The sequence below is a fragment of the Ostrea edulis genome, chromosome 5 (genome assembly GCF_947568905.1).
Source record: "Ostrea edulis chromosome 5, xbOstEdul1.1, whole genome shotgun sequence".
In the NCBI taxonomy this organism is placed as follows: Eukaryota; Metazoa; Mollusca; class Bivalvia; order Ostreida; family Ostreidae; genus Ostrea; species Ostrea edulis.
The window spans coordinates 43,019,341-43,042,545 of NC_079168.1; the positions used below are offsets into that span (position 1 = coordinate 43,019,341).

Below are 23,205 nucleotides of genomic sequence, written 5' to 3' on the forward strand. Positions count from 1 at the left end.
GGGCCCCAAGGGGGGATCAAAGTTTTGTACACAAATATATAGGGAAAAACTTTAAAAATCTTCTTCTCAAGAACCACTAAGCCAGAAAAGCTGATATTTACAAGAAAACTTTCTGACATAGTGCAGATTCAAGTTTGTTCAAATCATGGTCGCCGGGGGGTAGGATGGGGCCACAAGTGGGTGGGGGTGGGGGGGGTCAAAGTTTTACATACAAATATAGAAAAAAGCTTTAAAAGAACCATTGGGTCAAAGAAGTTGACATTTACATGAAAGCTTTCTGACATAGTGTAGATTCAAGTTTGCAAAGGGTAGTTTGGGCCATAATAGGGACCAATGTTTTACATGCAAATATATATGGAAAGTATGGGCCAAGGTGACTCAGGTGAGCGATGTGGCCCATGGGCCTCTTGTTTATTAACTCATTTAACATGATATTCAATATTTTAACCGCTTTCGTTTTCAACCCTTGAAAGAAAGTGAAGATACTATAAACATGTAGAATATTTTCATTGTTTCATGTAATTTCCTTCTTGTGAGGAAGATCGATCTGATCATGCTCCATGCACGAGGAAACTTATAATCATTTCAAATCTGGAGTGTTCTCCTTTGAGAGAAGAAATAAATTAATTTTGTAAATGATAGGTTGCGATACGCTGACAGCACACGAGAAACGTCCATGTTATCCTTCCAAAAATTGTTGTGCTGGGGTCATTGGCTAAAACACGTTCATACAGGCTCTAGCACTCAATGGAGTAACGGAGCTTGTCGTGTTTAAAACAACTTTGTTACGACCGATGGAGGTGCTCTCAAAGCATTCCATATTGTGTTGAACATCTTCAATCCACATAGAACACTTTTGAGCTGCGCGAATGCATCACGACGGTAAAAATATAAATGCTGCATGCTGTAAACTTTGGAATTTTCAGTCTAAATTCTAAGTCATTAATATACTGATGTAAGCCGAGATTAACGATTTTTCGCCAGTTCGCCTGGCTAATATTCCACTGTCAATACAAATTTGTTGCCATCCATGAGTTCTCTTTCTTTGACTTGAATTGTTCCCTTCGGTGAGTTGTTGCTCAATGAGTTGTCCGGTAACGTAAATAAACTTTTTATTCTGACGTTTTTGGAATAGGGCTACAATTCCATAGGATTTCCGTAATGTTGCAAAATAATTTTATGAATAACCGTAATAAGCTCCGTGTTTTAGTCCCAAATGTTTACACCAAAAGGAGTACCAACTTTATGCTCGGGTATGTCTAATAAAGGTGTTTTTCATTAGATATCATGTACAGTATTCAAAATTCTTCATATGTTTCGGATCCATAAATTTCATGAAGTTATTGTGTTCGCCGGTTTTAATATTATCTTTAAAACATCGCAATCCGGGACCATCGGCAGTCGGCAGTACTAGATTCAATCGTAAACTACTCGGCTATTAATGAACCGGTTACGGAAAAAGCGCGTGATCCGGTTGTACTAGATTTACCGCCTGCCCTTTAAATGGTTCTAGATTTAGTGTGTAAAACGGACTTCCAGTTTACGGAAGTAAGTAAAATTCTTATCTGTTATCAGTCTTCTGTCAATATGTGCTCACCTTGAAATTAGATACATCAAGAACCATACTCCGTTCGTCACTATTCTCTACGTATATTTATATTGCATGACCATCGCTTTGTCATACTTCAGCTTGGACACTATACCTTCCCTCTTTCCAAATTCTTGTACGGACAAGCATATAAAGAAAGGTAACTGATTTTAGTAACTGGATGACTTAGTGGTTAGAGCACCTGAATCGGTGACTAGAAATACAGGGGTCCCGGGTTCGATTCCCGGTTCATCCATCAATTTTCTCCTTTCCTATATTGCATATGGTGCCGTTTACCACCTCTGAACTTCTGGTGGGGGTGAAAATCCTATTGGGGGCTAAAAGAAATCTGGGTTGTGTGTCTTCGAGGGCAACGACAATGTAAGGAAGGAGGGAAACGTTGTAGTAATGGCTGTATATGGACTTTGGATATTGGCCTGGATAGCTAGCTCAGTGGTTAGAGCACCTGAGACTGATTAGTAATGCAGGTGCCCCAAGTTTGATTCCAGGTCCAGCCTTAAATTTTCTCCTTTCCTTTATTACATGACATTGACTACTAGGTGAACTGGTTAGCATGGCTTTCTTTTATTTAAACAATAAAATCCTGTCCTTGTTGTTTCATTGGGTGATGAAGGTAGCTAGCATTGCAGAAAATTCATAACCCGCATTAATCAGGTTATGTCAATTTTTTCTGCAATGATTGCTACCTTGCCATAATTTGAATAAGCTTGAATGTGCAAGACCTTACATTTCACATCATGGTACTTGTTGACCTTGCATGATAGCTATGTTGTGACCCTTCGGTGTTAGGTTGGGGCCACAATATGGAGTCAATTTTTCATAGGAATAAAGATTGCAAAAAATCTTTTAGAAGTTACAATAGCTGAACAATAGCAGGGCCAAGGTGGCTCAGTCCCATGGGGATCCGGGTCAGAGTAAATCCTCAGTACCCCTTGCGTTGTAAGAGGCAACAAAATTGATGGGGGCGCTTCTTAGGATGAGACCGCTAAACCTGAGGTCTAGCGTCACAGTAGGTGTGGCACAATAAAGATCCCTCCCTTCTCAAAGGCCACAAGCGCTGAGCATAGGCCTAAATTTTGCAGCCCTTCACCATCAATGGTGACGTCTCCATATGAGTGAAATATTCTCGAGCGGGACGTTAAACTATATACAACCAACCAGCTAAGGTGACTCAGGTGAGCGATGTGGCCAATGATGTTATCATTCTGTGTAATAATTTTGATTTGTTGAAAAATTAATTCCATGTTTGATTACAACAAAAGGATTCAGATTTATGAATACACAGTTTTACGAATCTACTGTGTAAATGGCTAGTACCTTGGTTTCATAATCTAGAGTCAAATATTTAATTTAGCTAACTGTTGTGTTTTTTAGTTTCCTGTTAGAATGTGATACATTTTTATTTTGATGAAATTAGGCTGTGAAGAGACAAGATACTCACTACAGCATGTGTCAACAAGTTACTTTTAAAACACTTTCATGTCTTTTCAACCTATGAGAAACTAACTGTCTTTGTAATTGTTGGCACAATAAAGAACACTCACTGGTAAGGCCTTGAGCGCTATGCAAAGCCCTTTAAGGTCGAAATTTGTCGCACTTCACCTACAGCTGGTAATGCCCCCAAATGAGTGAACAATTTCCAAATGGGACGTAAAACAGCATACAAACGAGTAGTAATCCAAACGTTACACATACCAGTAGCAAAAGAAACAAACTTTGAGAGTTTGTGCAAGCATCCTGACAACGAGAAGTGTGTAATGTAAAGCTATTGAGCAGTGTCTGATCAATCTCCTAATTTTTAAATCCTATAAAGAATACAAAATTGAGAGTAGGGCAGACACTGACCCCTAGAAACATCAGATATGGGATCACGCACATAGGAGGATTCAGTCCCCTGTTCAATGGCAAGTCTAGGGTACTATTGATATTCTAACCTTACATGTGTGAATATCAACTTATAAACAAAATGACACAAGTGAACATTGTGGCCCATGGGCTTCATTATCTTCAGTACACACGCACACACCACACAAACATATTATATATCATTATCTTCAGTACACACACACACCACACAAACATATTATATATCATTATCTTCAGTACACACACACACCACACAAACATATTATATATCATTATCTTCAGTACACACACACACACACCACACAAACATATTATATATCATTATCTTCAGTACACACACACACCACACAAACATATTATATATCATTATCTTCAGTACACACACACACACCACACAAACATATTATATATCATTATCTTCAGTACACACACACACACCACAAACATATTATATATCATTATCTTCAGTACACACACACACACACCACACAAACATATTATATATCATTATCTTCAGTACACACACACACACACACCACACAAACATATTATATATCATTATCTTCAGTACACACACACACACCACAAACATATTATATATCATTATCTTCAGTACACACACACACACACACCACACAAACATATTATATATCATTATCTTCAGTACACACACACACACCACACAAACATATTATATATCATTATCTTCAGTACACACACACACACCACACAAACATATTATATATCATTATCTTCAGTACACACACACACACTACACAAACATATTATATATCATTATCTTCAGTACACACACACACCACACAAACATATTATATATCATTATCTTCAGTACACACACACACACCACACAAACATATTATATATCATTATCTATATACATGTATATAAAAGCACTAAGTTCCAACAACACCCGATACCTAGAAGTGTCGGATCCACAATGTTGATACAAGGTCAAATACAAAAAATTATACAAAGCGATAAAATGACCAACAACAAGAACAACAAGATTGTCAAATTTTCAGGACGACCTGCCCCTTCTTCAGGACAACGAAAAGAATTACATAATGTGGACAATATTGACAGAAAATAATTACTAAACAACAAAAACTACATACATGTATAAATACACCTAGCATTACAACTACACTAAATTGGGAATTGAAACCAGGACCCCTGTCAGGTGCTCTAACCACTGAGCTACCCAGGCTGATATCCACAGTCCATATAGCCCTAACAATTACATATGTAATATGACTGCTCTATAAATTACAAAACATGAAATGTCAAATTAAAGTCCATATTTTTGTAGTTTTGTTTTTACTTTCAAAAGCTATTCAGAACTGTATAAACCACCTATATATTGTTTTCCCTGTTTTTGACAATTTATTAATGAATGAATGTACAGCAGCACTGTAATAGTTCAGAATTTTCTTTTGAAAAATATAAATATTACCAATTATGAATACATGCATATTCCTTTTTAGCTCACCTGAGCTGAAAGCTAAAGTGAGCTTTTCTGATCACCTGTTGTTCATCAGCTGTCTGTGTGTAAACTTTTTGCATTTTAGGAGAGATATCACAAAAATGCAAAAATAGGGTGGGGTCATTTAAAAATCTTCTTCTCAAGAACCACCGGGCCAGAAGAGCTGAAATTTACATGAAAGCTTCCTGACATTGTGCAGATTCAGGCTTGTTAAAATCATCACCCCCCAAGGATAAGTTGGGGCCACAATAAGGGATCAAAGTTTTACATGTGAATATATTGGTAAAATCTTTGAAAATCTTCACGAACCACTGTGCCATGAAAGTACAAATTTACATTAAAGCTTTCTAACATAATGCAAATTCAAGTTTGTTAAAATCATGACCCCCCCCCCCCCTCCCTTTGGTTGTAAGATGGGGCCACAATAGGGGATCAAAGTTTTACATACAAATATATAGGGAAAATCTCTAAATTCTTCTCAAGAACCACTGGGCTAGGAAAGTAGAAATTTACATGAAAGCTCCCTGACATAGTGCAAATTCAAGACTGTTAAAGCCATGGCCCTAGGGGGTAGGATGGGGCCACAACAGGGATTAAAGTTTTACATACAAATATATAGGGAAAATCTTTTTAAAGATCATCTTCTCAAGAACCTCATGGCCAGAAAAGTTTACATTTACATGAAAGCTTCCCGACATAGTGCAGATTAAAGTTTTTTAAAATCATGGCCCCCAGGGATAGGGTGGACCCACAATGGGGATCAAAGTTTTACATACAAATATATAGGGAAAGTCTTTTTAAAGATCATCTTCTCAAGAATCCCATGGCCAGAAAAGTTTACATTTACATGAAAGCTTCCTGACATAGTGCAGATTAAAGTTTTTTAAAATCATTGCCTCCAGGGATAGGGTGGACCCACAATAGTGATCAAAGTTTTACATACAAATATATAGAAAAAATCTTCTTCTCAAGAACCATTGGGTCAAAGAACTCTACATTTACATGAAAGCTTCCTGACATAATGCAGATTGAAGTTTCTAAAAATCATGACCCCCCGGGGGTAGGTTGGGGCCACAATAGGGATAAGAGTTTTAGATGCGAATATTTAGGGGAAATCTTGAAATATGCATTTGTAGAGAAAAGTAAATTGCAACTTAAAAATCATTTCATTAAAACTCTTAAAATTTTAAAAGGGAGATAACCCCTACCTATGTAAGAGTAATGCAGTAAAAAATGATTACATTCAAGGAAATACACAATTTTTCATGAAAAGTTACATGGCAATTTATAAAGATAATTATTTCGTTTCCAACAATAATGATGTAAATATATGCAATATTATACTACAAAATTAGCAAAGACTTTGCCACAACTTCTGTGACATGGGGCCTTGGTTTTTGCGAACTCATCCGAAGGACCCCCCATTTATTCGCCTCTTACGACAAGTAAAGGGTACTAAAGACCTATTCTAACCCGGGTCACCACGGGCCAATGAACACAATGAATATATACTTTCTTTATGCGAACTGGGACAGTGGAATATACGATTTACCAATTTCTCAAGTATGCGAAATCCCGGAGAATGAAAATCTGACATTTGAGGGAATATGTGCTGTACATATATCTCGAGCTTCTGACGTCACAGTCTGTGTCCACTTCTACACCAAAAGTACCAAGGAGGGGGGGGGGGGTAGCGTTGTCATTCAGATGTAGCGATAAATGGGGGAATTAATAAAATGATGATGGAATAATAATTAAAAACCAAATCCTTTTAAAGTAACAGATATCTTCATATACATGTAGAATATTTGTTTTTATATTGGTTGCTTTATCTACTAATAACAAATCTGACTGGGCTGTATACAATGGCATCACTAACAGTGATGGAGGTAGCCCCGCATTTTTTGCCCTTAAACAGGTTGGGAACACTTCCTCTATAGCGAGATATTCTCGCTAAAACGCGATTATCCCTCTTTAGCGAGAAAGTAAACATTACCATAAACGGGGGTTTTGGCGTCTATATTGAAAATAATGGCAAATTCCGTGCCGTGCTGAATATGTGCGACACACACTCAACATGACGCGAATTGTTGCTATAAAATTGACAACAGTCAAGAAATTGCATATCAAAGTTGCTGCGTAAGAGGGAAGCAGTCTGAAATCCAATGCACATCGTTCATGTTTTTGTTTTGATTATACATGTACATGTATATTTGCAGAAGTATGGGACATTTTAGCACTCTTTCTTCACGAAGAGATGTACTCCACGGGTGTTTTTCTCGGTTGTACGGGATATATTTACTCTCGCTAGAGAAGGATAATCGCGTTTTCGCGGGAATATCTCGCTGTAGAAGTGTTCCCAACCTGTTTAAGGTTTGTTTTCCAGGTGGCAGGAAATATAGGTTGTTTCCGGCCTTTTTAAGAAGCCCATCACACAACAGATAGAGTCATTCCGTTTGTCCCTTGAGACTCCAAGTTGGGAGTAATCATCTAAGCCATGGTGTTTCAGAGTTCAGATGGACATGCAAAGATCATTTTGATAAGAGCCAAATTGCATGTCTCAATTTAAAGAGAAATTAATGAGTATGATGTAAAGGAAGAAGACTGTGGAAATAATTTATCACTCCTTTAGTTATGAGGCATTTCTTTGTACAACCCAAAATAGTTAAGTAATTCATGTCATGTGAAAGAAATCTAAATACATGTACATTATTTGAACAATTCAAGAGATGTATTGAAAAAAATCAATTATTGCACCAAGGCTGCCATGATTTTGTTCTATGTACACTCTATATACCTGTTTATCATGATTCGTAACATCTGACGGGTGTATCATGTGCCTTGGAGGTGCACTTTATTAATTGAATAAGGTAAAGTTGAAACTTTTAAATTTCAAAATAATATTGTAATAATATTGTACATATCTCCAGTTTCCATTCATATCAGATTTCTCTGGTGTGTTATTCATCCTTAAGGATAAAGTAAGGATGAACAAGTTACTCCTTATCTTCAGCATTCACCCCAGCAAGTTTAGGCAATGCTATAACAGATTAGATCATTCACTGTATTTGTAAGACATATTTGTTGAAGTACAAGTTTTATTTTTTATTTTCAAGGATGTCCACTACTAATCTTCCAATCGATAAAGTGAACAAGATGACTTATGAAGAATTCATCGAGTGCTTTGGCAATGTTGTTGAACACTGCAGCTTGTGTGCGGCGGCAGTCTGGAGAGAACGCCCTTTTCGTGACGCGCAATGCCTGGCCACCTGCTTTGGCGATTTTATAGATCGGCTTCCAATAAGTGGTTTGTTGATAGCTTCTTACTCTTTATAGCAAATAGAAACTGAGTGTTGAGTACATGCATCCGAGCCTAAACGATTTATGATGTGGGGCCCACAGCGGGTGTGACCGATCGACAGGTCCTAGTCACCTGATCCCACCTCTGGTGTGTCCAGGGGTCCGTGTTTGCCCAACTATCTATTTTGTATTGCTTATAGGAGTTATGAGATTGATCACTGTTTGTAATCTTCACCTTTCATGATTAAAAGAAATATAAAGAAAAGGCGACACATTATTTTCATGTGTATAGAAAATATATTTGTAGAAGTTACTTGGGCTTCCTATCCACTTACATAGCACGTGGACTCAGATACATGTAGTATACATTGTACCATGTCGATTGTTAGGCCGTTCGTGGCACACTGATTTTTATTACGGATAACTCCGTTTACCTGATCAAGATATAGGGCTCACGGCGGGTGTGACCGGTCGACAGGGAATGCTTACTCCTCCTAGGCACCTGATCCCACTTCTGGTATATCCAGAGGTCCGTGTTTACCTAACTCTCTATTTGGTATTGCTTATAGGAGTTATGAGATTGATCACTGTTCGTTATCTTCGCCTTTCATGTACATATATAAGTCTGACTTATGACAATCATAAGATATGTCAGTGCTGTTTTACAGAACGTTCGCAACTTCTTCTTAAGATAATGTTTTGGCATCTTTTATCTATGTGTAAAAGTATTTCAAGGCAATCTCAAGTTGCGTTATTAGCCAAAATATTATCGTTACACCTGTACATTTACTGAAATAAAAATGATCATTGGTTGTTTATTATTGATACATGTACATGTTTGTAAAACTTAGATTTACCAATAGGGATATTATTTACTTGTAAATTGAATTGTTATACCAGAGATATCATCGTTAGAACATTTTAAAGAGGATGGCTTGGGCGACCAACAGAAACAAGAGATTGGACATGCTGATAGAAAGTTTTAAGATCTCTCTCTCTCTCTCTCTCTCTCTCTCTCTCTCTTCTCTCTTCTCTCTCTCTCTCTCTCTCTCTCTCTCTCTCTCCTACTCGTATCTTTTATGCCCCATCACTAACACTTCATGAAAATCGTATAAGATGTGTACTCACCATCATGTGCTTGGGCTTCGGTCACAAAGCCACACATCCAGCATTTGAAACAAATTTAAAAGACAGGGACTAATAGAATCCTTCATTAGTACGAGTGTGGGATAGGGAAATTCCACCGAGGGGACAAGATTCGCAGTCTAGGACGAGGCTTTGCCGAGTCCTAGACAGCGAATCTTGTTCCAGAGGTGGAATTTCCCTATCCCACACGAGTAAATAATGAAGGATTATTTTTCTCACATTTTACCTACAGTTTAGTGTATAAATTTAGGAACTTTGAGAAAATTCTAAATTATCAAAATCCTTATTTGAACTTCAATGCAAAAACTAATTAGATAGGCAGAAAGAGCATACCCGAAAATGGTTTACACTGTAAGTGTAAACTAAAAAACCCAAGGTTGTCCGCCAGAAAGCTATATAAATTAAAATTCAAAGATAACAATGCAAAATATTTTTACTTCCCCGTGTAACGTAAATCTTCACCGTGTAACGTAAATCATAGAAAATATATGACGTCACAATCAAATGACGTCGCAGCAGTGTGAGACTAATAGAATCCTTCATTAGTACGAGTGTGGGATAGGGAAATTCCACCGAGGGGACAAGATTCGCAGTCTAGGACGAGGCTTTGCCGAGTCCTAGACAGCGAATCTTGTTCCAGAGGTGGAATTTCCCTATCCCACACGAGTAAATAATGAAGGATTATTTTTCTCACATTTTACCTACAGTTTAGTGTATAAATTTAAACTTTGAGAAAATTCTAAATTATCAAAATCCTCATTTGAACTTCGATGCAAAAACTAATTAGATAGGCAGAAAGAGCATACCCGAAAATGGTTTACACTGTAAGTGTAAACTAAAAAACCCAAGGTTGTCCGCCAGAAAGCTATACTACATTAAAATTCAAAGATAACAATGCAAAATATTTTTGCTTCACCGTGTAACGTAAATCTTCACCGTGTAACGTAAATCATAGAAAATATATGACGTCACAATCAAATGACGTCGCAGCAGTGTGAGACAGAAAAATCTCATATGACTGTCTCACATGGGTAAAGTCGATCTCACACTGGTGATAATGTGAGAATAATAGAATCCTTCATTAGTACGAGTGTGGCATAGGGAAATTCCACCGAGGGGACAAGATTCGCAGTCTTGGACGAGGCTTTGCCGAGTCCTAGACAGCGAATCTTGTTCCAGAGGTGGAATTTCCTTATCCCACACGAGTAAATAATGAAGGATTATTTTTCTCACATTTTAACTACAGTTTAGTGCATAAAATTAGCAGCTTTCAGAAAATTTTAGATTATCAAAATCCTCATTTGAACTTCGATACAAAAACTAATTAGATAGGCAGAAAGAGCATACCCGAAAATGGTTTACACTGTAAGTGTAAACTAAAAAACCCAAGGTTGTCCACCAGAAAGCTATACTACATTAAAATTTAAAGATAACAATGCAAAATATTTTTACTTCACTGTGTAATGTAAATCTTCACCGTGTAACGTAAATCATAGAAAATATATGACGTCACAATCAAATGACGTCGCAGCAGTGTGAGACAGAAAAATCTCACATGGCTGTCTCACATCGGTAAAGTCGATCTCACACTGGTGATAATGTGAGAAAGAAAAATCTCACATGGGTAAAGTCAATCTCACACTGGTGATTATGTGAGAAAGTTTTATATCACCCTTTCAGCATATCTGATCTGTTTATGTTGGTCGAAACATTCCCTGTTTTCAAAATCATGTTCAGAAATGATTTTTAAGCTGCAATTTACATTTCTCTACAAAAGCACTTATTCTAAATAACAAAATTTGTTGATTCTACACGAGACCAAAAAGGATTACGACACATATGACCGTTATCTTAATTAAAGGTCACATTGACCTTGATAGAGGTGCGACACATCAACTGACCTAGTTTGATGATTCTAGGCTAAATGGTTGTCCAAATATGAGTTGTACAGGTTTTTGCCCTATTTGGCCGTATCAACGTAATCAAAGGTCACAAAGACCCAACTTTAAAGTGCAAACCATCCAAGATATATCAGCTGACAGGGTAGTGTTATACTAAAAGACAAATAGATATAAACGCCATACCATAATACGTCTCGTTGTAGACGGGCGCATAAAAAATGCAGTTTTAGTAGAAAGTACTCTGTAAAAAATTAAAACCTCTGCTAGATTCGAACGCACGAACTGCAGAGAGCAGTGGACATATTAATCTACTGAACTTGACCCAGCTAGGCAATTTGATTTTTAAACAAGAGGCCCATGGGCCACATTGCTAACTTGAGTCACCTTGCTCCATATTTTGAGATTTTCCCTATACGCATGTAAAACCTATTGTGGCCCCAACCTACCCCCAGGGGCCATGGTTTTTACAAACTTGAATTTGCACTATGTCAGGAAACTTTCATGTAAGTATAAACTTCTTTGGCCCAATGGTTCTTGAGAAGAAGATTTTAAAAGATTTTCTATATATACATGTATTTATTTTTTAGTATGTAAAACTCTGATGCCCAACTGTGGCTCCATCCTACCCCTGGGGGCCATGATTTAACAAACTTGAATTTGCACTATATCAGGAAGCTTTCATGTAAATGTAAACTTTTCTGGCCCAATGATTCTTCAGAAGATTTTTAATGGTTTTCCCTATATACATGTTACCTATATATTTGTATATAAAACTTGATCCCCTATTGTGGCCCCATCCTATCCCCAGGGTTCATGCACTATGTCAAAAAGCTTTCATGTAAATTTCAGCTCTTCTGGCCCAGTGGTTCTTGAGAAGATTTTTAAAAGACCCCACCCTATTTTTGCATTTTTGTGATTATCTCCCCTTTGAAGGGGACATGGCCCTTCATTTGAACAAACTTGAAAGCCCTTCACCCGCGGATACTTTGCTCCAAGTTTGGTTGAAATTGGACCAGTGGTTGTGGAGAAGAAGATAAAAATGCGAAAAGTTACGTAGACGACAGACAACGGACAAATTTTGATGAGAAAAGCTCACTTGAGCTTTCAGCTCAGGTGAGATAAAGAACTTAATTTAATTTTGGCATTATTAGCGAGAAGGCTGAGATCGCTAAAATTGAATATCGCTAACAATTTATTCCATTTCCTGGAGGTAAAATTTATCTTTCCTGGAATTATAAAATCGCCAAAATTAGCTCTCGCTAAATATACATGTATATACCAATTTTTATGGAAAAATCGCTAAATTTTTGTCTCGCTAAAAATTCCAGCTATACGATATAAATATGTATTCAAGAGTAGGAGTGCTACACTAACTATATCAATATACAAACGTTCTAAATTCAGGTGGTCTTTTTTACATGAACCCTGGGGTAAGGAGGTGGGGCTAAAATCAGGGATCAAATTTTGCATAATACAAATATATGGGAAAGATCTTTATATCATTTCTCCAGAAGAACAAGGTCATTTTACACATTGATATTAAGGCACCCCCATGTTGTGTGGATTCATGATAAATGACTTCTAATTAAGAACAGCGGGGCAAAGGGAGATTCAGGTGAGTGTAGTGGCCCATGAGTCCCTTGTTTAATTTTTTTTGCATGTTTTAAAGGTAAGGAAGGAATTTTGCGCTTGCACCCGGACCTCGCCGGCAGACTAGCACAGGCTGGTAAACTGACTTCAGAGTCCACTAGGGAGCAGGCTAATGCAGGACTTGGCAGAATGTCAGGGGAGGAGCAACAGCGAATGAACCGTCTGAATGAAAGGTACAAAGACAAATTTGGTTTCCCGTTTGTCATTTGTGCCAGGGAAAACAAGAAAGATGCTATTCTTCACGGACTGGAAGAAAGACTTGAAAATTCACCACAGACCGAGAGCATTACAGGAGCTAACGAAGTGAAGAAGATATGTCGCTTACGCATATTGGACATTGTGAATCCCAACAGCCAGTTAACACATAGTCCATTGTAAATCTGAAGTCAAGGCTGAACAATGGCAACAGAAACCAATTCTATGTGTTGTTGTATAAGTTTACATTCCGGTGTATCGTCTTAGAATTTCATGCAAGTTAAATATGATCAGATTTAGTATTTCATAATTGTAGGCAAGTTAAGACATAATTGTAGACAAGTTAAGACTATTTTAAAAAGCTTAGTATTAGCAACGTATCCTAAAGATGAGTTGTGAAGACAATTGTTTTAACAGCCTGAAGGAAGATGTTACATTACCGGTGATGAGAAAATAAAATTTATCAATTGGCCTAGTAACATATCAGTAGTATCAGTATTGAAATTTTGGGTATGCCATACATGTATCACGCATAAAACGTGTTTAAATTCTGTGTGGTGGTTGTTGGTTTTTTGGGTTTTTTTTATTTTGTTTTTTTTTAGTAATGTGAATTTCATCGACCCTGCCGATTTAGGCCGTAAGAGTATGGTTAAAAACATCTAGAAATAGTACAATCTTTAACCACCACCCCACCCCGCCTCTTTATTCCTACGCAGCTGGCATGAAAACTTTGTACACAGTTATACTTGATCAATGGATCCTTTGCCAAAAGCGTGAAGTACAAACGCGACGTTTCTCAATGATAAATGATTTTTCGTGACATTTCACGTACAATTCACTTGCATTCTATCTCGTTTCTACAAAATGTGGGAATATAATACCAAATCTGGTTTTTTGATAGCTCCTGGTTGTTCCAAGTAAAAATGTAAATTAAGCTCGTAGAAATAACAGTAAGCTGTATAAATGAACATTATTGTAGCAATCTGGTATCGAACCGGGAACCATTGCATTACTAGTTAGGTGATCGAGCTACCCTGTCCGTTACACATTTTATAGTCTATAGTAATATTATTACAATATAAAATTTAAAACTAGTTCGGAAATTATATCATTCGAGGAGATGAAAAAATAATTTCAGAGAAAATGTCAAAAGCGTTGCGCATGTCCTTAATTGCCCATGGGTTAGCATTCGGAGCTCCTCTCGTAGCTCGTACACTCTGATTGCGTGCGTGAGTCGTAGCGGAATCATCCGAGGATAACCGATAGATGGATTTAGGGGTTCATGCCTAAAGGCAGGATTATATGGATCAACTAATGAAATGCATTAAGTATTCAAATATCTATACTCCTGTACATCCAGAAAACAAATTATGCGGATAGTTATATTGCGCATATACCAAAATTGTGTAGTGCATAGCGCATGTATTTATTCATTGCAAATGTATTACATGTTTAAAAAATCTTCTCTATATCGGAGCATCGAAGAAACAAAACAGGTATATACATGCAGTTACATTAAATTAAGGATATAGGCCTCAAGTGAAATGCGAGGTTCACGCCACAGCGTGGAACTATATAGATGATATAGTGAAAATGCAAAATTGTTTTTATTAAAAAAATCTTTATCCCTGTACATCTAGGAAACACACTAGGTAAGCAGTTACTAGTATATGTAGCATAGATGCCTCTACCAAGATTGTGGAATTATTGAGTGTGGGCCTGGAGCCAACCTACGGGTGAAGTTATATGTAGAATATAGTAAAAACACCTCGGGAATTCGTATACTAAGAACCAGGTCAAAAATTTAAAATGCCGTTTTGGAATAAGTACATAATATTCACTCTCAGCGATTGAATGTGATGTTCACGACAGAAATAAATTGAACAATCATTTTGGCGATAATCGTGCTTTGCTCTAGCCAAATTTTGAGTGTTACAAGTGGATATTCGATACACACGACCGTTTAATTACATGTATCTGAAGTTTCTGAGGAATCAACGAGTTTTTAACTTTACTCGCCTATATCTACTGAAGGAGAGGAGATTTATTTTTATTTTTATGTATATATCTCCACCAATGTATACTATATGATACATTAGGGTGGATCGGTCCTCCATGTGAATTACATGTATCACAATTAATGGTTGAAAGTGGAAAAACTGTATTTATTTCAACTCAATATAGTTTGATTTAATTAATAACCAAAGAAAATATGTATGTTGCCACATTTTTAAAGATGTCAGACATACAAAAACAGAAGCATATATGTTAACATAAGAAAATTTCACATTTTCATTATACAGAATAATTAAAATGGATAAAAAGTTGTTGAAATGACAAATTTTAAATGTCAACAGTTTAAAAAAACCTGCTAATTCTTAAATATGTATAAATTAATTATGGATATATGGGGAAATCATGTATAACAGACATGCAGTAGAAGAAATACCAGCATAGGAGTTATTGCCCTTGACAACATTTTTAAAATCATAAATAATTGATTATCTATTAAAAAAAATATAAACTTTTTCAGTATCAATAGTTTACAAGATTTTTATAATTCCTCTAAAAGATATATTTCTATCATGCACAAAATTTTAAATTTAATAAATATTTTTGCAAAAACCTGACATCACATGAGGATCGATCAACCTTAAAATATTAGCTTTTAAGTTGCGGTTTATATCTCATAGTATATATTTTTGTAACAAAGGTAGAAAGAAATTTGGCGCAAAGAACCGCAGGTTATTTAAAGTGAAAGATACTGCATATAAGAACGCGGAATTGAGATACTAAGAGCGTGGAATTTCGACACTAAAAACAAAGTGATATGCAACTTCAGACAAGAATTAATCCAAATTACAAACGATATTCATGGATACATATGTAATATAATCATATTAAGGTGGCTCACTACACCCAGAAATAGTTTCTCAAATCAATACGAAATGATTTAATTATAAAAGAATTGATGATATACAATAAGTATATGTGCCAGAAAGGCAAAAAAAAAAAAAAAAAAAAAAAAATACAAATTTGGATAAAAACATGGATTTTCAAAAAAATTATTTCAACACATATGAACAAAAGACTGCGGGATTTGAACTCGAGATCTACTGTTCACCAGCCCAATGCTTTAACCACTGAGCTACGATGATAGACAAACAAATCGATCGATACAAATTTCACAAAACATTTAAATCGCCATCTTGTGACGTGGTGTCATACAGAGCACAGGCAATTGCATCGCTTGGGGGTCGAATTTACTATATAAAGAGTAAAGGTATAGAACTCTAAATATAGGGTACCCATGTTAGCCGATGTAAAAACAATAAATTAATTGATATAAAATTCTACTTTGTATTTTAATTTATTCATACATAATCAATCTACATTACTACCAAAGTTCATCCCGAAATTCCGTATACTTCCCAAGATATGCAGAAATGAACTCGGGGAAAATGCCTATTATTTTTTGGTTGACTTTTAGCTGGGCCCTGACACTATACGACTACACAGAGTGTTTGAGCATTGCAACAAGCTATCAAATAGAATGTGCAGCATAAAATATCATTTCTAAAATGAATTTCTTACCCCAATTCATAAAATGAAGTCCGTAATAGCTCCAAGTGACTGAAAGTTTTTAAACCGTGTGTACTTTCACAATCCCAACCATTAACGGTAGTTATGACTAATTACCCAAAAGAGATGGAAGGACCCATAACGATTTAGAGACTCAAATACTAATATTTATCAATATTGATTCATTATAGTACATGAATTATGCTAATAACAAGTCTTTATGAATATACAAATGTCTTATCCTGTCTATTTTTATCTGAATCACATTATCACAGGTGTTTGACGATTGATAATAATGATGTCAATGTGGGTAGTTAGTGGCACCGATGAAAAATGACTGTGATAACTGAAAGTACACACGGTTTAAAAACTTTCAGTCACTTGGAGCTATTACGGACTTCATTTTATGAATTGGGGTAAGAAATTCATTTTAGAAATGATATTTTATGCTGCACATTCTATTTGATAGCTTGTTGCAATGCTCAAACACTCTGTGTAGTCGTATAGTGTCAGGGCCCAGCTAAAAGTCAACCAAAAAATAATAGGTATTTTCCCGAGTTCATTTCTGCATATCTTGGGAAGTATACGGAATTTCGGGATGAACTTTGGTAGTAATGTAGATTGATTATGTATGAATAAATTAAAATACAAAGTAGAATTTTATATCAATTAATTTATTGTTTTTACATCGGCTAACATGGGTACCCTATATTTAGAGTTCTATACCTTTACTCTTTATATAGTAAATTCGACCCCCAAGCGATGCAATTGCCTGTGATACAGAGTATAAGCTTTTTAAAATAGTGTAGTGAGCTACCTTAAAGCAGTTTGACTATGTTAGTATTAATATATACAATATTACAAAGATATACCAAGGCGGCATACTGAATTAAGCTGCAGATGATAGAATAGATAAGAATCGTTTTGGTTTACCCTAAGTTAAACTTTTGATTTTAATATAGATAAAGAGTTTATGAATCTTGCAAAAATACCCGTGCTTGGAAATCGGTACCTAGAGGTTGGTCCACAAAGATTTTGACCTTGCTCAAGGACCTTCGAATATTGGAAAATTCGACAATACTTCAGTTTAATTTGAACCTTTCTAAAAAAAAATTAAAACTTAAAACCACCAGAAAAATAAATAAACAATGTAAAGAACATATATAAAGGGGGTGGTTCTGCTAAACTATCTCAAAATCGTTCATTGTAGGGAAGGGGCAATTGAAGATTTTTTATAATTCGTTGGATTGATTCTTCGGTTTACGGCTTCAATTAATCATTTCCAATTCCATTCATTATCTCATAAAACACATTGATGTACTGCAGGTATTTACTCACAACATGTATGTATGTTTTCATGTTTGTTTTCCCTTTATTTCTTAACGCTGTGCTTCTTCTTTTTTCTTCTTTATGTACTGCATTTAAGTTTTGTGTTTAAAGTGGCATATAGGCCCGATGGGCCGGGTGTTTTATTTATTTTTACACTGTCTGTTAACATAATGTTTGTGAATATACACATGTCACTATAAATAAATAAACTATTACTACTCCAACGTCGTTGGCACTCATCATCAACAAGTTCCATTTTTAGTTTTTTACAAGTAACCAATAGCTTAGACATTACGCCAATTTCATTTACTATTATCTGAAATTTAGATTTTCAATAGTTTGATCTAGGGGAGAATACCACGATGTACGAATTAACTGTTTCACCTTTTGATCGGCCAAGTTAGTTCTTCCATTAATTAATTTCACACTTTACCGACTGATACCACGGTGAGCAGACACCCTGATTGTTATTCTTTTTTGAGTTAATAACAAAGCCTGGAACATGTAATCCGCTGGAAAAGTGTTTAGCTAGTTTTGTAGTGTAACTTTAGTGCTTATTGTTAATTATATTTGTGTTTTCTCCATAATGTAATCCTTTCACGTCCTGACGAAGGGACAGGTTGTCCCGAAAATTTGACAATTCCAATTGTTCATGTCGTTGGTCATTCTAGTACTTTATATAATTATTTTCCCTGACCATTGTATCTATTTAATATAGATCCGACAGTTTTGGATACTGAATGTTGTTGGTTCTTCAGTGCTTTATATATATATATATATATATATATATATATATATATATATACACACACACACAAATGTTCACAACCTATTTTCGGGAATAACACATAATATTCTACAACTGGAGGTGCATAAGAATAGGAATAGACAAGTATATTTATTTTTATCTGCAAATATTGGTGGGGGGGGGGGGGGGGCAATCTTTCCCTTTATATCCGCATGTACAGTAACATCTAGCCGATCTAAAGGAAATAAAGATGCAGACTGAGAAGAAAAACAACATACATATATTGTTCTGTTATAGTATCCATTGATGGTAATTTTTAAAAGGGGTTATTTTGAACTTTTGAGGTACATGTATGTAAGACAATTTGTTGGCATGCTTTAGAGGCAGATATTTAACAAATGATATCAAAATTAAATCGTAGGTTATATTCGGAGTGAGGGTGTGTGTCCTGTGGCAAAAACTAAAGGTTTGTGTTTTCTGTTGCACAAAACAAAATACTTTTTTCTGATTGACTCTAGATGTGGAAATATACAAACAAACGGAATATTCAGGGGCGGATCCAGGCTTTGAAGTAAGGGGGCGCAACTTCATAATGCAGGGGCACAGGCACTCGACGTTTTAAATATCTATAATTTAAAAAAAAAATGTCTTCTTGTAAACATAATATTCACGTCGAGTGCCTGTGCACAGGGGGTATGAGGGCTGCTTTGAGGCTCCCAGTGGATCCAGGGCGAATCCCTAGTGGAGGCCGAGGGGCGAATTCCCCGGAAGTACCTTGATTTTATAGATTCGATGTCTTCTGTGTGGTGATTTTCACTATTTACTGTCATTTTGATGAGATGATATTAATACCGGTAATATGACACATATTTATAAAAGTAATAAATCAGAAAATTTTATAGTTTTGTTTTCATATACAGGTAACCATGATTTACTTTAGATTTGAAGGGGATTTAGATCATTTTTGAAGTATTAAAAAAGGGGGGTATATATATAAATGTAAGTTTCATTATTTTTAAAATGACCTATAAACAAAATTCATAGAAAGGACAAACCAATTTCAAATCTATATAATGTACTTCCGAAATTCCTCAGTGCACATTTTAAGGTACATTGAGGATCCCGAGTCCGTATGTGGCATCTATTTTTTTCTGTCACCATTTTCAACTTGGGGAGGTATTCGGAGACATTTGTGTTGGAATCCCAACACAGTTATAGCTCGTTATGTATCAATTTTCACTTAATACAGAAAATACAGAAAAACTGGCTAAAATGACAAAATACTCCTTTTAATATATAAATCATTTGCAGAAAGGGAAATTCTTGTATAATAGAACCAGACTAGGAGTTATTGCCCTTGAATGTAGATATTTCCCTTATATCTAATTTTTTTTATATTTATAGGAATACACATTCAAGAGTATTGTTACTCGGAAGCGCAAGCAGGGAAATCATACTGTGATTCAAAAATTGCACGCATGGGGATAAAAATAAAATCCTGTGTTAACATCTTGACAGCTTCTGATGTAAAAACAGCTCTTGACCATGGAAAAGGTATTTATCGAAATTCATAAAAAGCACACTTTTTCCGTCTTAAAATATATAGAGGATATCTATATAAATTGCGTATTTTGATATTTGGTTTATCCAACGAGTTGATATGGTGTATTTATTCACGAGGCTTGCCGAGCGAATAAATACACCATATCAACTCGTTGGATAAACCAAATATCAAAATACGCAATTATAGATGCTCTATTTATCTCATACGTCTTCTTTTCACTTAATTTTGAGATGATCCCCAGTATTGTAGAAACATCTGATTGAATTTGTTTTGAATCCGTGGCTCAGACGGCATGCTTATCAGTCTTCCTTACGTGGGAAAAAATAATGCGCTTGTAATCTATTCATATACAGTACAAATGGGCATTTTTATAAAAGAAACCATGGATGAAAATTGTTTTAGAAGGGATTAGAGTTTATGATTAATGATGGTTTTGCCATTCCAACAAAGTAACAACTATTGACCGAGTATTTATTTTTAGGTCACCTGAGTGAACTCTAGTGACCTATTGCAATTGGTTTTCGTCCGTCGTCGTGCGTTAACAATTGAACATTTTTAACTTCTTCTTAATAACTACCAGTCCATTTCTTTTCAAATTTGGTATGAAGCATCATTGGGACAAGGGGACATAAATTCTAAATTTCAGAACTCCAGCACCCCTGGGGCCCTAGAGGTGGGGTAAAATCTACCCAAAATTGACCAATTTTCAAAAATCTAAAAAAAAAAAAAAAAAAAAAAAAAAACAAAACTAAATGCATAGTGATGTAGAGCAGGAAAGCCTCTACCTAAATTGTAAATTTCATGATCCCCGGGGTAGGGGTTCTGACCCTAGGGCGGGGACAATCTTGTTATATAGTGTTTGTGTGGAAAACACTTAAATTACATCTTCTTTAATGCTATTGATACTAAATTGAAAGTAAATAGATATTTAGGAAGAACAGGTAGTCCTTTACCAAAATTGTAAGTTTGATTATTCCAGGGGTAGGGGTTTTGGTATCAGAGTGGGGCCAAAATGGTCAGTTATTTCAATAGAACAGAACGATAACACGTATTGGCAGTCTTTGTCATGGCTTTACTTAATAAAAACGTATTTTCAATTCAACGACAATGTTCATATTAATACAAAACATCAGTATGTATAAATCCATGATCTACAACGACTTTTGGATAGTTATGTTTTAGCATCAATAGTCCATCCATGTTTCGGTCAATCAATCAATAATTCACTCAATATTTTCAATAAATCAATATTTCAATCCACCAATGTGTCAATCAATCAATCAATATTTCAATTCACCAATGAGTCAATCAATCAATATTTTCAATCAATCAATCAATATTTTATTCCACCAATGTGTCAATCAATCAATATATCAATCAATCATTTCAATCAATCAATCATTTCAATTTGTCAATCAATCAATATCAATCATGCAATGTCAATAAGCCTAATTATTAGCCACGGACCTGGAATGAAACAAAATCTGTGGCAGGCTTAGCAAAATTCGGCAATTGACCATCATTGACCACTGACACCTCATAAGTTGTAGAGCCATGACGCTTCGTGAAGGCAGATATTCGAGGCACGTTGGCGTGGACAAAATGAATCCTGAAATACACAAAAAGGGAGACAGCAAAAACGCAAAAAGGATGATATGCATGTATGTTATGAAAAAGGGGGAGGGTAGGGAGGGTTTGTATTTTCGTCGACATGGAACTCAAAAAGAACTAGCAATTCGCGCTTGCGCAGTAGATATACGCGGGTTAGAAAAGGGAAAGTGTCACGATAGGTGTTTGGGGGGATAGTGTCAAAACCGCGCAATTCTATCGAATGCGAGAGTTATGTTTCTTTGCCTGGACAAATACATGTTCTGTTCATTTCAATAACTGGACTTAACTCATAGTGAGTTAAGTCGGATTATTTCAATAGAACAGAACGATAACACGTATTGGCAGTCTTTGTCATGGCTTTACTTAATAAAAACGTATTTTCAATTCAACGACAATGTTCATATTAATACAAAACATCAGTATGTATAAATCCATGATCTACAACGACTTTTGGATAGTTATGTTGTAGCATCAATAGTCCATCCATGTTTCGGTCAATCAATCAATAATTCACTCAATATTTTCAATCAATCAATATTTCAATCCACCAATGTGTCAATCAATCAATCAATATTTCAATTCACCAATGTGTCAATCAATCAATATTTTCAATCAATCAATCAATATTTCATTCCACCAATGTGTCAATCAATCAATATATCAATCAATCATTTCAATCAATCAATCATTTCAATTTGTCAATCAATCAATATCAATCATGCAATGTCAATAAGCCTAATTATTAGCCACGGACCTGGAATGAAACAAAATCTGTGGCAGGCTTAGCAAAATTCGGCCAAATGTCTTCATGTATGTATGAGAAATATTTACGTACATGAAGACATCCGCCACGAGCGGGCAAAATTTTGCTCGAGCCATGACAGGGAGACTGCTTATCAAATAGCCGTGTGGTTAAGGAAATATTCGAGCGTTTCTTTGGATGATGCTAAGCAATCCATCCCGGATGGTGTTTAAAAACGTAACCTGAGCAATATCCGACAAATGCGTACCGTCTCTATAAAACGTGGAAGAACATTGTTGAAGTCCTGGGTATTTTATGTATGCGCCATTGCGTGCTATTACAAATGGCGCTAAAGATTTGTTGATACGCTTACGTGCTTTATCGGCTGCAATATTTGAGAACATATGTCTATAGTAACGCCTGGGGAGAATTTGGGACCATATGAATCGAGTTTGTGG

General features: G+C 35.8%; 1 protein-coding gene across 2 annotated transcripts; it reads left to right on the forward strand.

Moving 5' to 3' along the window:
- Nucleotides 1-1,434: 1,434 nt before the first annotated feature.
- Nucleotides 1,435-13,724, forward strand: LOC125650148 (2-oxo-4-hydroxy-4-carboxy-5-ureidoimidazoline decarboxylase-like). Of its 2 annotated transcripts, XM_048878151.2 has the most exons (4): nt 1,505-1,548; nt 1,690-1,748; nt 8,096-8,286; nt 12,996-13,724. In XM_048878151.2, exons 3-4 carry the CDS (start codon nt 8,097-8,099, stop codon nt 13,352-13,354), a joined length of 549 nt encoding a protein of 182 aa, XP_048734108.2. In that variant the 5' UTR covers nt 1,505-1,548; nt 1,690-1,748; nt 8,096; the 3' UTR covers nt 13,355-13,724. The 2 variants fall into 2 exon arrangements, with proteins under 2 accessions (XP_048734109.1, XP_048734108.2); XM_048878152.2 differs by lacking the exon at nt 1,690-1,748 and having other exon boundaries at nt 1,435-1,548.
- Nucleotides 13,725-23,205: the final 9,481 nt, after the last annotated feature.